This window comes from Meriones unguiculatus, chromosome 5, assembly GCF_030254825.1.
Source record: "Meriones unguiculatus strain TT.TT164.6M chromosome 5, Bangor_MerUng_6.1, whole genome shotgun sequence".
Classification (NCBI taxonomy): Eukaryota; Metazoa; Chordata; class Mammalia; order Rodentia; family Muridae; genus Meriones; species Meriones unguiculatus.
Window position 1 is genome coordinate 45,073,065 of NC_083353.1, and position 18,896 is coordinate 45,091,960.

Here is an 18,896-nt window from a genome sequence, read left to right on the forward strand (position 1 = left end):
GGTTGGAGTATGAGTCTCTGGGAAGTTCCCTATGTTCAAATTTTCTTGTTCAGTTGCTCTCCTTGTGGAGACCCTGTCCTCTCCAGCTCTTACTATTTCCCAGTTCTTACCTAAAATTCTGTTCACTCTGCCCAACAGTTGCCCATCAGGCTCAGCATCTGCTTTGATAGTCCGAAGGGCAGAGGCTTTCAGAGGCCCTCTGTGGTAGGTTCCTAGGTTGTTTCCTGTTTTCTTCTTCTTCTGATATCCATTGCTGGACTTTGTGTCACTAGCATACAACATGAGAATTTTTCCTGTGCTGCAAATCTGTCTAAACAATTATCGAGCTATATTTTAGGTAATTGGACTGGAGAATTCGATACTACGATGGAGCAGCTGAGAGTGGCCATTGTCACAGTAAATTCTACCGGAGTGGACGCAGGACTAGCCACAGGATTATCAACATGGATTGCTGCAGCCATGAATCATCTGAAGGAATGGGCGGGCATGGGAGTGTTAGCAGGCCTTCTGGTGTTGGTCTCCTTGGTTTGCCTGTGGTATATATGCAAGATTAGAGTCTCACAACAGTGTGATGCAGCCATGATCATTCAGGCCTTTACAGCCATTGAAGCAGGACATTCTCCCCAAGCATGGTTGGATACCATAAAAAGCTAAAATGATACACTCAGGATGCGAGGCTAAGCACTGCACTCAGGGTCAGCCGCTTTGGACCCAGAGAAGAGCATGTCTGATTGCATGCGGGTTGATGCCCCAGGTCCCGCCTCTGAGAAAAAGGTATCGGACGGTCTGATGCTCTTTGGGTGGATGACACCTAAATGAACATCTGTACAAAGTCCCAATTTATTTCTAATATCAGAGATCAGACCTCTACTCTTGCCTGATGCGTCTAAAACAAAAAGGGGGAACTGTAGAGAGCTGCGGAATGCTATGCCTTAAAGATGGAGCTGGTTTCCGCCTTCCACCTTCCCGATGGTGAGTGCTCTCTGTCACGAACAACTCCACATTTGGCTAAGGCCGAGGATCTGGCTTGCTTCCATGTATGTGGACCTATCTGCATTGCCCCCGTGGCACGCCTGGGTTGGCTACCCAGAGGCTATTTAAGCTGTGGGCTGGCTTTCCCCGGGGTCCGAGGATTGTACAATGTTCCTGAATAAACTGCATTGAAAAAAAAAAAAAAAAAGAAATTGAAGTTTTCCTAGAAATCAAAGAAAATGAAGGCACAACATACCCAAACTTGTGGGACACAAGGAAAGCAGTGCTAGGAGGAAAGTTCATAGCACTAAGTACCTTCAAGAAGAAATTTGAGACAGCTCATTCAAGCAACTTAATGGCTCAGCTAAAAACCCTGGAAAAAGAAGAAGCAGACACACAAAAAAATGAGTAGACGGCTGAAAATAAACTCAGGGCTGAAATCAATCAATTAAAAACAAATAAAAAAATTCAAAGAATCAATGAAACCAAGAGCTAGTTCTTTGAGAAAATCAACAAGATAGAACAACTCTTAGCCAAGCTATCTAAAAGGCAGAGAGACACCATCCAAATCAACAAAATCAGAAATGAAAAGGAGGATATAACTACAGACACCGAGGATATCCAAACAATTATTAGGTCTAATTTTAAAAGTCCGCATGGCATGGCACAAAATTTGAAAATCAAAATGCAATGGACAATTTTCTTGATCGATTCCACTTAAAAAGCTGAATCAAGACCAGGTAAATCAATTAAATGGTCCTATATCTCCTAAGGAAATAGAAGCAGTCATTGAAAGTGTCCCATCCACAAAAAGACCAGGACCAGATGGTTTCAGCATAGAATTCTACCAGACCTTCAAAGAAGAGTTACTTCCAGTTCTCTTAAAACTATTCCACAAAATAGAAACAGAAGGAACATTACCAAACTCATTCTATGAAGCCACAGTCACCTTGGTACCTAAACCTCACAAAGATGCAACAAAGAAAATTTCAGGCCAATCTCCCTTATGAACATTGATGCAAAAATACTCAACAAGATACTTGCAAACCCAATACAAGAACACATCAAAGATATCATCCAAGTAGGCTTCATCCCAGGTATACAAGTGTGGTTCAATATATGGAAATCCATCAATGTGACCCATCATATTAACAAACTGAAAGAAAAAGACCACATGCTAATCTCCTTAGATGCTGAAAAAGCATTTGACACAATCCAACATCCATTCATGTTTAAAGTATTGGAGAGATCAGGGATGCAAGGCAAATACCTAAACATAGTAAAGGCAATATACAGGAAGCCTATAGCCAACATCAAACTAAACAGAGAGAAACTTAAAGCAATCCCATTGAATAGGGACAAGGCAAGGCTGCCCACTCTCTCCATATCTCTTCAACATAGTTCTGGAAGTCCTTGCTAGAGCAATAAGACAGTTGAAGGAGATCAAGGGGATACAAATTCGAAAGGACAAAGTCAAATTATCACTATTTGCAGATGATATGATAGTATACCTGATTGACCTCAAAAACTCTACCATGGAACTCCTACAGTTGATAAACACCTTCAGCAAAGTGGCTGGATACAAAATTAACTAAAAAAAAAAAAAATCAGTAGCCCTCCTGTATACAAAACACAAAGGGCTGAAAAATATATTAGGGAAACACCTTCACAATAGCCACAAATAACATAAGGGAACTTGTACCTAACCAAGCCAGTCAAGGACATGTATGAAAAAAGTTTCCAGTCTCTGAAGAAAAAATTAAAAGTAGATGTCAGAAGATGGAAAGATCTCCCATACTCATGGCTTGGCAGGATTAACATAGTAAAAATGGCCATCTTACCAAAAGCAATCTACAGATTCAATGCAATTCCCGTCAAATTACCAATACAATTCTTTACAGACTATCAAAGCAGATGCTGAGACTTTTGGCTAATTGTTACACAAAGATCATGGAATCTTATGAAAGAAGTGGGAAATAGTAAGATCAGGAGAGGACAGGAACTCCACAAGGAGAGCAACAGAACCAGAAAATTTGTACACAGGGGAATTTCTAGAGACTCATACTCCAACCAAGTACCATGCATGGAGATAACCTAGAACCCCTGCATAGATGTAGCCCATGGCTGTTCATTATCCAAGTGGGTTCCATAGTAATGGGAAGAGGGACTGTCTCTGACATAAACTGATTGGCCTGCTCTTTAATCACCTTCCTTTGAGGGAGGAGCAGTGTGACCAGGCCACAGAAGATGACAATGCAGCCACTCCTAATGAGATCTGATAGACTAAGATCAGAAGGAAGGAGAGGGGGAACTCCCCTATCAGTGGACTTGGAGTGGTGCATGCGTGAAGTAGGGGGAGAGAAGTTGGGATTAGGAGGGGAGGAGAGAGGGATTTATGAGAGGATACAAAGTGAATAAAGTGTAATTAATAAAAGTTAAAAAATGACATTAAATTAAAAAAAAAAAAAAACAGTCATGTACTCGACAATGCTCCTGACAATTTTTCAGCATTCCAACAACCTAAGATCTAGAACACTCTGAACACAGGAACACAACTGTAGCCTGTGCATGAGTGAACTGTTATTTAGCATTCAGAAAGGAGGAGACACCTGCACATGAATCAATGCCCATGAGCCCCAAAGCTAAATTTCACTTAGCAAAGTGAAATTTCAGTCACAGAGGAGCAGACATTGTATGAATACATTTATAGATGACAGGACTCAGAGTAACCAACAGGAACAAAATCAGAATGTTATTCTAGAGTTTCAATAGCATACGCATTGTGGAAGTTTTGCTGGTGGGGTCTTTAGAGGCATTCGCTCTGGCTGGCCAGTAATGTGACTGTTCTCACCAATGTATGTCCACAATATTCAGAGGGGAACTGTGTATCTTAAGTCCATTTTCTCATTATGAAAATGTATACAGTTAGTTTAAACATGCTGCAAAAGCATTGCCGCTGCAATTAAAAACAAAAGTATTCTAAAAGTATCAAGCTGTCATTTCTCAACAGTTTACAGTCCTTAAGGTAAATTTGCCTCAAGCAATGTATTGTCTGTTATTTCCTAATGCTCTGACTCTTAGTCTCAGGTTTCCCATGAAAGCAGAGAAGTCCTTCAGTTAAGCAGTGCTCTTAGGAAGCTACTCCTCCACCCTGGAAGGGTTTCCTACCTTGTGCTGGCATCCAGTTATTACCTTCTGGATGAGATATTTTAAATTCAGTCACAGCCATAAAAAAAATGTAGATTAAACGTGGAAAATTACCTAGCTTGAAAACAAGTGATGGTATGTAAATTGTGGGCTTTTTCTTTTGTTATGTGGAAAAATCAACCAAACATAAAACATACCCAGCCCTGTATTTTTACATCAGTGATTGAAAAATCATATGTCCCTTAATGTTTCAAAAGAGCAACTCTGTAAGAGATTATGAACTAATAAGACTTATGTCCTATTACGTAGACATGCTCTTTATATGTCAATATGGTCATTTAGCTTTCAGGATTGTCACTTCTTTCTTAAACGAAAACTTTAATTATTTCTGATGTTTCCATCATGGGCCCCATTCCAACTCATGTCTCTGTTCCTTGGTTTCCACCCTGTACCCTTGCAACCTCTCCTCCAAATGAAATGAAATGAAATGAAAAGTTTTGCTGTGGAACCGTAGTGTGGCATCTTTTATTTACGTGCTTATGTTCACTGCAATGAGTCATGGGTCTGGATTGAAGCCTCTGGCTTCTGCTACACCATCAAGACTGCATCCACATGGGGACTTCTCTCAGATGCCCTCTTGTTGCCCTGTGTCTTCGGAGCTCCGGCAGCTTTGGATCTACAGGACCGGCCCTTTCATCCTCTCCAGCAGGTCACAGAAGGACAGGTGTTGGGGTGGACCAACTCAAAGCTCTGGATCTGCCTGGGTGGTAGCTGAGTTGGTGAGCCACCAGCTCTCCTGCACCCACACCCCAGGGTGAGCCCACCAGCTCTCCTGGACCCACACCCCAGGGTGAGCTCAGCACGGCCCTGGATATCTCACACAGTGCTGCAGCCGGCAAGGAGCAAGGTCATCTTTCCTGCTCTCCTGCTCTTGGGGCCAAATCACCCATGCCTTCACTACCAGGGCCAGCTGTGCTGTGCTGCCCAGGGGAGGTGCTCTTCTGAGTTCTGCAAATGGGGAGAGGCAGAGACAACTCTCCTGCTCTCATGACCTTGGAGCCATGTCTCCAACCTGCTACAGCTGGTGAGAGACAAAATGTGAGGAGCGGGGAGGGGATCTCTTCCTTGCCCAAGCCATCCCACAGCAGAGCAGGGGCAGGCCCAGCTCTCCCAAGTTCGTGGCCATTGAGGGGTGGAGCCAGCTCAGAACAGTGCTTCAGTTAGCATTCCTAACCAGGGACACCTGCATGGCCTCTGGTGGAAACATGGGCCTGGGTCATCGAACAGACCCTGGCTGCCATAGGACCAGGGACCCAGACTTGGCTCCTGGCAGCAGCATGGTTCCACATGTCCCCATGGCCTAGGTGGCAGTGGAGGCCATTCTGATCATTATATCTTCCTCAGCAGCACATCCTTCAGACAATCACACGGTCTTCAATGGCATCCCTAACCCTGACATTCACTTGGCCTTTGTTGGTAACTTAGGCTACAGACATAGCCAAAGACCCAAGCTGCAGAAGGACCTCACCTTGGCCTCCTCATGGATGTCTGTGACATCCACAATTCACCTTCACCTCACTGCCATTAAGTCTCCAATTCTGCCATTTTCTACAGTGAATAAACCCCTCCACTTCACTTTCTCTTTCATCTTTCTGCCATGTACTCCATCTTCCAAATTTTTCCTTCACACATTTTTTTCCATTGAAGGGTCACCTGTTGCAGCGCTGGGAGGCCACATATGGATACAAGGCCTGGGTTGTCGTTTCTTAAAGTAACTTTACAATTGGGTGCTGGCCTCTTTATTTTGGATATCATGAATACACACACACACACACACACACACACACAGACACAGACACACACACACAGACACACAGACACACACACACACACACACACACACGCACACACACACCAGAGAGAGACAGACACAGAGTAGACGGACAGCAAACAGAGATACAGACAGAGACACAGAGACAGAGATAGAGAAAACCTCCTAAGTTTAAATGCAGAATAAGACATGGAACATAACACAGTTTTGACCTCAACTAATGCCATGAAAAGTGGGAGCTTGCTCTATCCTGATTACTTATAAAGATAAATCAATTGCAAGCCTCTAACTCAGGTGGGCTTTTCTATACTAATTACAGTTTCATTTGTTATTCAGTAACTGAAAAGAGCAATTTGGGGAGATATTACAAATCAAAGCACACTCATATCCATGAGCAGTGATGTCACTGTCCATGTGTAGATCTCATAAGTTAGCCTTAAGGATCATTTAAAGAAATGACTTAAGTACTAGGTAATGTAGGCAGGGCAGCTGGAGAAAAAGATCACATGTCCTTTATACATACTGGGTTGGTCAGAAATGCTGATGACAGGCTATATGCTCGCAAAATTGAATGTTGTGAATGACTCTAAGGGAGGGAATATTTACAGATACATAAAGATGGAGAAAATGGGGAGAAATTAATAAACTGTTAAAACAAACATGTGAACTCATGAACAGGTCCAAATGTGTGTGCACATGCCTTTAGTGCCAGCACTTAGTTTGCCGGCAGGGGCAGAAGTTGGCAGAGATCTGTGAGTTCAAGGCAAGCCTGGTGTATATAGTGAGTTCCAAGCCAGCCAGGGCTACATGGGGAGACCCTGACTAAAAATAAAAGAACATTCAGTATCATCTCTGAATTTCCAGTTCTCTCTAGAATCATGTTTCCATCTATCCTGTATATTTAATTGTTGACATAAGACAGGAGGTTTATATTTTTAAAGGCTTCTCTTCTAATTCTAGTGTCCTTAATGTAAATCATCCACCTGAAAACATTATGTTTGTTTAACTTTTGTAAGTGAGAATGTCATTGTAGCCAGGATAGCCTTGAATCCTCCTGGCTCCACCTCTGGAGGCATCCCTTTATTCAGACTTTAGAGCTCGGCTTGTCCTCAGCCTCAGCTGGGTCCCATCTGCCTCTGGTCACCCTGGCTCTCCAGCTCTGCCTTGAGCTCTCAGCATTCCATCTGATTTCTTCTACAATTCACCTTCAGATTTCACTCACAGCTAACATCCTGCAACTAGGAGTTTGGATAGACTGGAAAATACATCAATAAAGCAGGTGCTCCATGGGAAGACTGACCTGGGGAGAGGCTGTCACACACTGTAGAAGGAGGACCCTCAAGTGGGCATGTAAATCATTGGAGGACTAAAAGTTCTGCATCTCAGAAGAGAGGCAGTACAGTGGAGAAATTGCTCAAAATTAAGCCTAAGGTGTAAAGTGAGAAAAGAAACTGTTGTCTATTTGGTGCAAACTTTCTGATCACTCCTGCAGGTGTGGCAAGGGAGCTCAGATAAAGTTTGTTCTCAGCCCTCCCCAGATGGCTGTAATCAGGACACAGGGAGTAAGATCGACAGGCAGAGAAGATGCTCCACTGGGAGGCCAGGTCTCCATGACCCCAGCAGGAACGTGTCATCTTCTACAGACACAGAAATAAATGTCACAGAGGGGCCTTAAATTCTCCATTCACCTAAGCTGTGCAGAATCTCCTCAGGCGCACTGTCCTCCCCTGCCACGTCCATCTGGGTAAGTGCTCTGCACCCAAGAGCAAATTCAGAAGGTGGTAGGAACCCAGGCAGGCTGTGGGAGGAGGAGGCTAAAGAGGGGTTTTCAGCAGCTACAGAGGAGTTGCAGAGCTCTGACAGATCATCAGCACAAGGGACTGAGTTCTGCATTGGCAACAAGAACATTTTCTTCTCAACATACTCATTTCCTTAATTTTTAGACTTTCAAATTGCTTTAGAATTCATGTTCATTCCTGTGAACTAAGTAACTCACACTGTATACCTGGATAAGCTGTTAAGTTACATTTCTTTTACTAATTTACCTATTCCTAGGACAAATTATCAGGGAAGTGAAAGGTCTGGAGAGCTCACTTTCCTCGGTTGTGCATCTGTAACTTTGGTGTGCATAGAACTGTTTTGATGTAACATCTTCTGTGCTGTGAAGTATAAAAACTTCCAAAGTCTGTGTAAGTAATAGAGGCTGTAGATTCAAAATCTCATTCCACAGAGGGAGGCCCCACAGGACTGCAAATGTTCCTTCTAGTGTTTGCTCATGGCCTCTATTCTTCTCAGCTCAATTTCAGAGATCACAAATTAGTGGTGTCAGCCCTTAGCCACTACTGGCTTGGTAGGAGGTGTCAGTAAATGGCTATGATGGTGAGGTTTCCAGGACACTAACTATTAATGCACAGTGACAGTGGCAGATTCCCTTCCCTGACTCACTGAGATCAGGAATTCTGGGAAGAGCTGGTTGCATGTTTTGTCTTTTCTCTATGTTCTCCACATGCATCTGTGCAATTTTTTATGATAGAAAAACTTGAATCTCATTTTATTTGAGGAAATTTGGAGAAGTGAACCCCCTCACCCTGTCCTGCTGTCTTTATTTCATTTCCAGACTTATCCCAAAGCTCAAATTTTCATGAACCTATGTGAAGAGATGGACAGGAACTGACCCCCCTCTCCTTTCTCTTAGGCAATGAATGCACTGGGAGGGAGGTCAGAGCTCTTAGCAGCAAAGCCAAGCCTCTCCTGAGGCTCCCCTGGGTGCTGGGGGAGCAGGTTGTGCTGCAGCACCATGCATGGTCCAGTGTTTGTGTCTGGAGTCTGTGCCATCCTGCTCCTCAGGGTCATCGAATCTTTCTGTTTCTGGAGGCTGATTTGGAAACCTTGGGGTACAGCCTCACTGACACTCTGAGCTCAGAGATGCTGTACAAACACTTCAAAGTTCAAAAACACAATTCTCAGTCAGGCTTTCAGACAGAGCTGTGATTCCTTAACCAAAAGGCTCTTCATGATTTGCCTATAACGTTACCACAGTTCATTTATTTCTTGCATCTCTGAAACAGCACTGGCCTATGCTTGGTGAAGGTTTTGCCTTCCCTGGAGTACTGGCCATTTATCCCTAGAGTCTTCCTATTTTTAAAGTTAGGATTGTGCCAAAGGTAGACATCCTGACTGAGTAACTTTCAGCCATTTTCATTGAGCATGGACAGTGTCTCCACCAACCCCCTCTATGTGCTGATGCTATGGACTGTGAGTTGTCCATGATTTGGGTAACTGTGGGCTAACACAGGCTAAAGTCGCGGCTTCTTGAATTCCTGCAGTACAGGGAGTTCAATTCCTCCCCCCACCTCCTGAGCAGCTGTAGTCTTCACAACTGGTTTTAACTGAGGAGATCTCAGGTTCCCCGTTGGTCATTTCTTGCTCTGTGCAAGTTTTATTTTCCTAATCTTTCCAAATGCTTTCCCTTTCTCTTCTCCAATACAGCCTTTCCTAATGGGACCTATTTCACAGATTGGTGAGTTTTCCTGGTGCCATGTACAGAGTTTCTTGCCTCTAGGAAGCAGCCTATTTTGTTGTGTTGTGTAAAGTGCAATCATAGTACATGTTACAACAGGTCATCCCAGGCTGGGCACAGCTTTCTTCACTCCAGTCCTCTAGGTTGGATGAGGTGGCCCTTGACCCATTCTGCAGGTCTGAGAATGTGGGTCCTATCTCCTGGTTTCTTACAGCATACACAGGCTGGCAGGTGGGCTGATGAGGCTCAGCTGGGAGGAGCCAGGCTAGAGGATTCTCTGTGGCTTGTTCCTGAGGAGAGGAACACTCACCAGAAGGTTTTCTCTAGAAATTATAATCTGCCTGCCTTACTGGTCCTGATTGTATAAGACTTAGATGTAGCTGTCAGTGCATGCTATGTGTAGATATTTGGATGACTAAAGACATGTCTATCCCTCCTGACAAGCCTGTATGTTTTCTCTTTTGCTACTATTGAATTCCATTTCCAGGACAGAAGTGGTTTCAAAGCAGGAATCCCTGAAGCCATGATGTTAATATTAAGACTCATAACCTAACCTTTGGCAGAGTGCAGGGAATCATATGAAAGAAGGGGGAGTTAGTAAGACCTGGAGAAGACAGGAGTTCCACAAGGCCCAAATATATCAGGGCACAGGGGTCTTTCATGAGACTGTTTCTCCAACCAAGGACCATGTATGTAAATAACTTAGAATCTCTGCTCCTATATAGTCCATGGTAGCTCAGTTTCCAAGTGGGTTCTCTAGTAAGGGGAACAGGGAGTGTCTCTGACATGAACTCAATGGCTAGCTCTTTGACTCCTCTCACCCCCCGCTGAAGGAGGAGCAGCCTTGCTAGGCCACAGAGGAGGACATTGCAGCCAGTCCTGAAGAGACCTGATAAGTTAGGGTCAGATGGAATGGGAGGAGGTTCTCCCCTATCAGTGGACTTTGAAAGGTTCAGGGAGAAGATGAGGAAGGGATTGTGGGACTGGGAATGAATGAAGGAGGTTGCTACAGCTGAGATACAAAGTAAATAACCTGTGATTGATATAAAAATAAAAATTATAAGAAAAAATGAAATTAAAAAAGAAAAGAAAAGAGTATCAGGGAGGATTCACAGTCTCTGTGGCTGCCTTTCTCTCCTAAGAGCTTTTGGTTTGTAGGGCTGTGGTTTCTGAAGAGATGCTGAAAACAGCACAGCCTGTGCCCTGCTCTGCAGAGCTGACAGCTCACTGCCTGGGCAGTCTGATAGTGTGATGTGCTCATAAAGACCAAGTTCCTTTTTCTTATTTCTTTTCTTGTTAACTCAGTGGAATTAAAGAAAAAATATATGCATTTCCAGAAACGACACGAGAAAAAGCATGTTAGAATTCTTTTGCTTCTTAGTTAGCCAGTGCTAATACACATGCAATGCAAACTATTAGTTAAAATCTACAAGTGTGTTTTCCTTCCATGAAATAAGTATAGAACATGCACCTGACACTCAGTGCAGAAACCATAAAATGACATTCAGAGCGTGTGCTTCCGATGACATTTGTAAATGTAGTTTGTAATTTTAAAAAGTTGTAAATAAAGCTTGGAAACAATGGAGCCCCATCAGTCTCTCCATTGTTTTCCTGGTCTATCACATCACAACTCTAATGTCTGAGTTGCTCAAAGTAGAGACAACTGCCATTTTACCTGATCATTGGAAAACAGAGCTGCCCCCAACCTACTGTGTTCTGCTTCTTGTGACTGGGATTTGGAAAACAAACACATGAGCTTTATAAAGAATAATTGAGCACCACTCATTTAATCAACACTCTACTGCTATCTGGAGTACATGGTCCATAATCTAATAAAGGATTAACCATTTCTATGATGCTACAGAACATTTATTTCAGAAAATCTGCTTTATTCAATGTTTTCACCAACCATCTGCTTCAGGTATAACTCCTGTCATGGTACCCCATACTTGTGAAATTTTAAACCCTTTGCCTATCCTTAGTATCTTCCATGACAATGTCCCATGGTTGTCACACGCGGTAGGATTTGCCAGTTGTGGTGACAATGTGACATAGTTTAAATAAGTGTAAAACAATTTCACTGTACACACTTGACTTTCAGTGATAAGTTTTTACTATGTCACTGGAATTTATTTACAAAATTACATCTCCTGCATGCATGGTGTCTATGCTGGAAAGTTTTATGTTAGCTTGAAACAAGCTAGAATTATTTCAGACAAGAGAACCTCAGTTGGGGAAACATCCCTACCAGACCGGCCTGTGGGCAAGCACCTGTACATAGTAGGGCTGTGGTTTCTGAAGAGATGCTGAAAACAGCACAGCCTGTGCCCTGCTCTGCAGAGCTGACAGCTCACTGCCTGGGCAGTCTGATAGTGTGATGTGCTCATAAAGACCAAGTTCCTTTTTCTTATTTCTTTTCTTGTTAGCTCATTTTCTTGATTGATGATTGATTTCATATGGCTGGGCCATGCTCACTGTGAACAGTGCCGTCCCTGTCTGTTGGTCCCAGGTGCTACAAAAAGTAGGTTGAGCAAGTTCTAAGAAGCAAGCTGCTGAGCAACACTACTCCATGGCCTCTCCATCAGTTCCTGCCTCCAGGTCCCTGTCTTGAGTTCTCTCCTAGCTTCCCTGGCTGGAGAACTACAGGCTGTGTGGTGAAATAATCCCTCATCTCCCCACAGTAACAGAAACTCGAGAAGACAGAAAGTGGTACTAGGTCGTGAGATATGACTATGATAGACCTGACCTTGGGAGAAGTGTGGAAAGGTTTTGAAACTTTGGAGTGTAAAGTACATAGAGTGCTGATACTCCAGTGGATTATTTGGTGTGATATTAGAATGTAATGCTGAGAGCAGAGCAGATGATGGAGGCTTCTCTTATGCAGTTCCATGGGGAAGCTTGAGAGTCCCTTAAAGATTCTATGAGGGTCACTCATATTTTGAGTTAAAAACCATTAAAATGATTTGTCCTGTGCAGCTCCTGTCCTCTCCAAGTCATACTAACTCCCCCTTCTTTCATATGATTCCCTGCACTCTGCCCAAGTTTTGGTTATGAGTCTCAGCATCTGCTTTGATACACTGCTAGGCAGAGTCTTTCAAAGACACTCTGTCCTGGGCATAGAGGGCTATTCTGAGACTGTTTCTCCAACCAAGGACCATGCATGGATATAACCTAAAACCCGTGCTTGGATGGAGCCCATGGCAACTCATTATCTGAGTGAGTCTCCTAGTAAGGGGAACAGGGACTGTCTCTAACATGAAGTCAATGGCTGGCTCTTTGACCTTCCCACCACCCCTGAGGGAGGAGCAGCCTTGCTAGGCCACAGCGGAGGACATTTCAGACAATCCTGAAGAAATCTGATAAGCTAGGGTCAGATGGAAGTGGAGGAGGACCTCCCCTGTGAGTGTATTTAGAGAGGAGATGAGGGAGGGAAGGTGAGATTGGGAGGAAATGAGGGAGGGGCTACAGCTGGGATACAAAGTAAATAAACTCTAACTAATATAAAAATAAAAATTTAATTAAAAAAAGGAACCACTAAAATGAAACCTTTGCCTTGCAGGAACAATTAAAATCCTCTGAAGTATTTTCTCAGCTTCAGCCTACAGACATTGTGGCCTAAATACTGCTGAGGCTGCATCTCATGCTGGTAGCCAAACTTGGTAGCTCAGGAGTCTCTCAGGTGTTCAAGACCAGCCTGTTCTAGGGAGGGAGTTCAGCACAGCCAAGGCTACATAGAAAAACCTTGTGTCAAAAAAAAAAAAAAAAAAAAAAAAAAAAAAAAAAAAAACAAAAGAACAAAACAAAATAAAAACAAAACAAAACAAAAAAAAACAACAAATAAACAGAGTTTCTCAGGTGGTACTGTTCTGAAACATGGAGGGATCATGGAGTGAAGCTGTGACTTGGCACCATACGACTGTATAGAGTCCCTGAAGAGAGCCAAGAGGCCATTGATGAAGGCTCGGCCCCTTTGCAGTGCAGAGCCAAGCCATTTGGAGATGTCAGTATCACATGCCAGCAGCAGCTGCTGTGGGACGAGGCCAGTTTAAACCTAGGAGACAAGCTGTGTGGAAGGCTTTGCCAGCAGTGTGGAGGACCCCAGAAGATCACTGGTGAGTCCCAGAAGCCTGGCACTGAGAGTTACACTGTTGGACTTTGTTGAACTTGATTGTGACTGTGCCCTGGTTCTTCCCTTTTACATAAGAAAATATTTATTTTTATTTTACAGGAGCCCACAAAGTCTCTTGACTCTGAACACTTAAAGGGATTTTGGAGATTTACAGAGAGTTTGGAGTTCTAGAGAGACTGTGGGTATTTTAGAGAGACTTTGAAAATGTTAGTGAAACTAAATGTTTTAGAGGCTTGAATATTTTGTAGAGGCTTTGAATGTTGAAAGAGACTTGAGAGATAGAACTTTTAAAAAAATGGAACTTTTCTATTGCAATGTTGACATTAGTTTAATATCTTGGGAACAACAAAATTGAGAGACAAAGTTATAGTGTAACAGAGATGTGTTTAGTGTCAGGTAGATAGGGGGTCAACTGTGGCAGCTGTTTTTGTCTTTTGTTTGTTGAGTCAACACACTAGACTCATTTGGGAAGGGAACCTTAGTTGAGAAAATGCCCCCACTAGATTAGCCTATGGGCAAGTGTGTGATGCATTTTCTGGATAGATGATCAGTGTGAGAGGGCCCACATCACTGTGGGTGCAGGCTCTGGGCTCAGGGTTCAGGATACTTAAGAACACAGACTGAGAAAACCATGAGACACAAGCTTGTAAGCAGCGTCCTTCAGTTCTTGCCTCAAGACACGTGCCTCAGTTCTTGCCCCAGGTTCCTGCCTCAAGTCCCTCCTCAGCTTCCCTGCACAATGGATTATCAGCTGTAAGATGAAATAAAGGCTTCCCAAGCCAATTTGGTTTTGGTCATGGTGGTTTATTTAGTCTGTGTCTAAATCAAAAAACTACAATAATTCAACAGCATGTACACCACATTTATTAATATAAACCTGGAGCCAGCATATCAGGTACCTGGTAAGTATAAACTGTAATAATTCAACAGCATCTACACCACACTTACTAATATAAACTTGGACCAACAAGTTTATATCAGGTATGTGGAGAAGTATCGCAGCTCCATTATGGAGAGAGGGAATGTTGACTCCTATGGAGTCTGCCTTTCAAGACTGAGTTGGACCATTTTTCTTTAATTAATTCTGTAATATGGACAGCTCCAAGTCTGTTAGAACTGTAGTTCTATTTACTCCCTGACTTCACACGCTGAAGGAGAAAGACACGGTATATGCTCCTGCTGACATTTGCCCACCTTGCCCTTCTCTTGTAGCAGCTCTGGACTGAGATCAGAACCAAGCAAGATGGAGGTACAGAGCAGTGATCAAAGACTGAATCATCCACCAGAGTTTTCTGAAAGGACTCCGTGCCAATGTGCTATTGTTTTCTGATTTGTCTTTTATCTTCTGTTTCAGGCAGTGACAGAGCTGAACAGTCTTTATGAGCTGCCTGAACTCTCCCAGACCACAAACATAAGCCACCAACACATCCACAGAGACCATCATGTGCTGGAATTCTCCCATGTTTGGTGTGTAAACAGTGTGTTCTTGCTCACCCAGTGTCTCTCTGACACAAGCACTCTGCTGTCCACATGTTCAAGAGGAGGTGACTGGGACCCGGCCTCAGAGTATTGAAGGACATACTTGGAGGAAACAGCAGATCATGAATAAAATCAGAAACATCTGGATTCATAGACTACAACCCCCAACATTTGCTATAGAAATTTTCTAAGAAATTAGGATTTTCAATAGAGTACAGATAGCCCTGAATAGAATAAGTGCATACCCAATCCATGGGACCGCTTTAGTTGGCAAGGTCTGCTTTTTTTTCTTTTATACAATCCTTCTCATTCAGACTCTACCCAAAATAGGAAAACTGTCTATAATGTGTCTGGCCATCAAGATGTTGTGGGTAAAAACCAAGTAAGATGCTGCTCCTGCTCCAGGAAAACCCAAACCTGCAAACATGAGAACACATAATTGCTGCTGTTTTTAATGTTGAGGGAGCTCACACACTGCAGCCACCATGGGACACAGGGTCCAGCCATGGCTCAGCTTAGGACAAGTGAGAGCAGGAGGATGGTCTGTGGGGTAGGAGTTAGAATGGAGGTCTTCAGCGGAATAAGCATTCAGGAGCATCTGCATGTTTTCCTGAGGCCAGAAGACTGGTCTGGAGTGGTATGTGAGGTCTTGATCATGGTGAATCATTGTTTTACTTTTCTCCTCAGCCACTCTTTGTTTCCACATAAGATGACTTCACACTCTTCTGACATAAGGAACACCTTCTTCTCTGAAATTGGCATTGGGATCTCAGCCAACAGCTTCCTTCTTCTCTTTTACATCCTCAAGTTCATTCCTGGGCACAGGCCTAGACCCACTGATGTGCTCATTGGTCTGCTGGCACTAATCCACCTACTGATGCTAATGTTCATAGCATTCATAGCCACGGACATTTTTATTTCTTTGAGGGGATGGGATGACACCATATGTAAACTCATTGTCTACCTGTACAGAATTTTTAGGGGCCTCTCGCTTTGTACCACCAGCCTGCTGAGTGTCCTCCAGGCCATCATCCTCAGTCCCAGAAGCTCCTGTTTAGCCAAGTTCAAGCACAAATCTGCCCATTACATCTCATGTGCCTTTCTTTTTCTGAGTGTCCTTTATGTCCTCATTAGCAGTCACCTCTTAGTATCAATTATTGCCACTCCCAATTTGACTTCGAATAACTTCATGTACGTTACTAGGTCCTGTTCTCTCCTACCCATGAGTTACCTCATGAAAAGCACATTTTGTACACTGATGGCCGTCAGGGAAGTCTTTCTTATTAGTGTTATGGTCATCTCTACTTGGTACATGGTGGCTCTCTTGTGCAGGCACAGGAAGCAGGCCCAGCATCTTCACAGCACCAGGCTTTCTCCAAAAGCATCCCCAGAGCAAAGAGCTAACAGGGCCTTCCTTCTGCTCATGAGCTTCTTTGTGTTGATGTCCATCTTGGATGGCTTTATCTCCTGCTCAAGAACTATGTTCCTGAATGATCCAACATCTTACTATATCCGACTCTTTGTTGTCCACAGCTATGCCACAGTCAGCCCTTTTGTGTTTATGAACACTGAAAAACATGTCGTTAACTTTTTCAGGTCTATGTGTGGAAGGACATAAATGTTTGAATATTCATTGATCATTGATGGGCCTATTTCTTTATAAGAGGACCCAATACACTGCCATCAGAACTGTCAGTCATGGCATGGTGTTCATGTGCTTTGGTGTACATGAAAATCTAAAGCAGTGTTTTTGTTTTTGTTTTTGTTTTTCTGTTAAAATTATTTACTTTAACCTGTGTGGTAACAAACATGTAGCAGAAAATTAAACCTCATCCCTTTTCTGATATGACCAGGGCATTTTTGTTTCATTTTATTTTATTTTATTTTATTTTATTTTATTTTATTTTATTTTATTTTATCTTTTTCCTCAATGCGTCATTATGGGAATCCTATGAGGTGGCTCTCATGCATCATGGCCGTGGACAGCTCACACTGTTTTGAAGGATGTAACCATGTCTAACACATTTCAATATTTTAATTTCCTGTGGTATAGCTATTTTGACAAATTAAATGAGGAGGCATTTCTTGCCATAGTTACACACTCCAGAAAGAAAGGAATCATACACAGAACTTTCAGAAGAGAATTCTTTGCAAGAAGCACATGTGATGTATACAGCAATGCGAACAACAGCTGGATTTAAAACTCTCAGAGTTATCAAAACTTTTGACCCAAACACAGCCTCTGCACAGCATAGGACCACGTTCAGTTTTACGGTACAAGGCAGTTAGTTCCAGCACTGGTCACCAAGGTATGGTGCCCTGGAAAACAGGAAAGACCCACACCACTGGCCAGCTCCCTTGAGGTTCAACACTCTACACAACATTTCTTCTAAAACCAAATTCCTCCTCCTTTCACCTCTGCTATAAATAGATTGGGATAAAGTCTGTTGCTTGGGGAAACATTTATATCCATGAGGCAGTTTATCAGACTATAATAAGGAAGTTTAATAAGCCAATCAAACATATGTCATCTAGATTACTATGCAAGGGGACATGGCAACACAGGGGGCATGAAAAGCCTTGTTTAAGTTAATTTGGGATTCAACTTTTGGACTGATGTCCCCTGGGCCTATTGTTCCCATACACTGAACTTCTTCCTGGCTTCAGCCTGGTTGTCCCATCTCTTGGTTGTTTTCTGTGTCAGTTGAGCATAGACAAACCACCCATTGTTACCCATTGTTAAAGGGTAGGAAAACTTTTTTTCCAAGCAAATGGACCCAAGAAGCAAGCTGAGGTTGCCATTCTAATATCTTCAAAACAAAAAGACTTCTAATTAAAATTAATCAAAAGAGATGGGAAAGGACTCTTCATACTCATCAAAAGGAAAATCCAACCGCAAAAAAATGTTAATTCTGAACATCTATGCCTCAAAATGAAGGGCACCCCCATTTGTAAAAGGAACATTAGTAAAGTTTTAACCACACATTGAACCTTATACATTAAAAGCAGGGGACTTCAATACACTACTCTCATCAATAGACAGGTCATCCAGACAAAAACTAAGCAGAGAAATAATGGAGCTAACAGCCATTGTGAGTCAAGTGGACCAAACAGAAGTCTAGAGAATATTTCACCCAAACAGAAAAGAATATACACTCTTCTCAGGATCTCACAGATCTTTCTCCAAAATTGGCTACATACTCAGTCACAAAGTGAGTCTCAACAGGTACAAGAAAATTGAAATAACCACCTGTAGCCTATCATACTCTCACAGATTAAAGCTATATTTTAACAATAAAAGAAATAACAAAAAGCCCACAAAATCATGGAAACTGAATAACTATCCTCTAAGTGACCACTGGGTCAAGGCAGGAATAAAGAGGTTAAAGACTTCCTAGAATTCAAGGAAAATGAATGCACAGCATACCTGAACTTATGAAACACAATAAAAATGGTAGTCAGAGGAAAGTTCAGACTCCATACTAGCAACTTAGTAGCACCCCTGTAAGCTCTAGAACAAAAAGGAAGCAAATTCATCCAAGAGGAGTAGAGGAAAGTAAATAATCCAACTAAGGACTGAAATCAATAAAATAGAAACAAAAAGACCAATACAAAAAAAAAATCAGTGAAACAAAGAATTTGTTATTAGAGAATATAAACAAGATAGACAATCCCCTGTCCAAACTAACTAAAAGGCAGAGACAAACTATCCAAATTAACCAAACAAAAAATAAAAAGGATGACATAACAGATACCAAGGAAATCCAAAGAATCATTAGGTCATACTTCAAAAACATCTACTCTACAAATATGGAAAA

General features: G+C 42.6%; 1 protein-coding gene across 1 annotated transcript; it reads left to right on the forward strand.

Annotated features, from left to right (window-relative positions):
* The first annotated feature begins 5,932 nt into the window (after window positions 1-5,932).
* On the forward strand, window positions 5,933-16,715 carry LOC132653977 (vomeronasal type-1 receptor 48-like). The gene is given in 3 exon segments (XM_060383296.1): window positions 5,933-5,961; window positions 15,802-16,684; window positions 16,686-16,715. Coding segments are annotated over 3 exon segments (942 nt in total).
* Window positions 16,716-18,896: the final 2,181 nt, after the last annotated feature.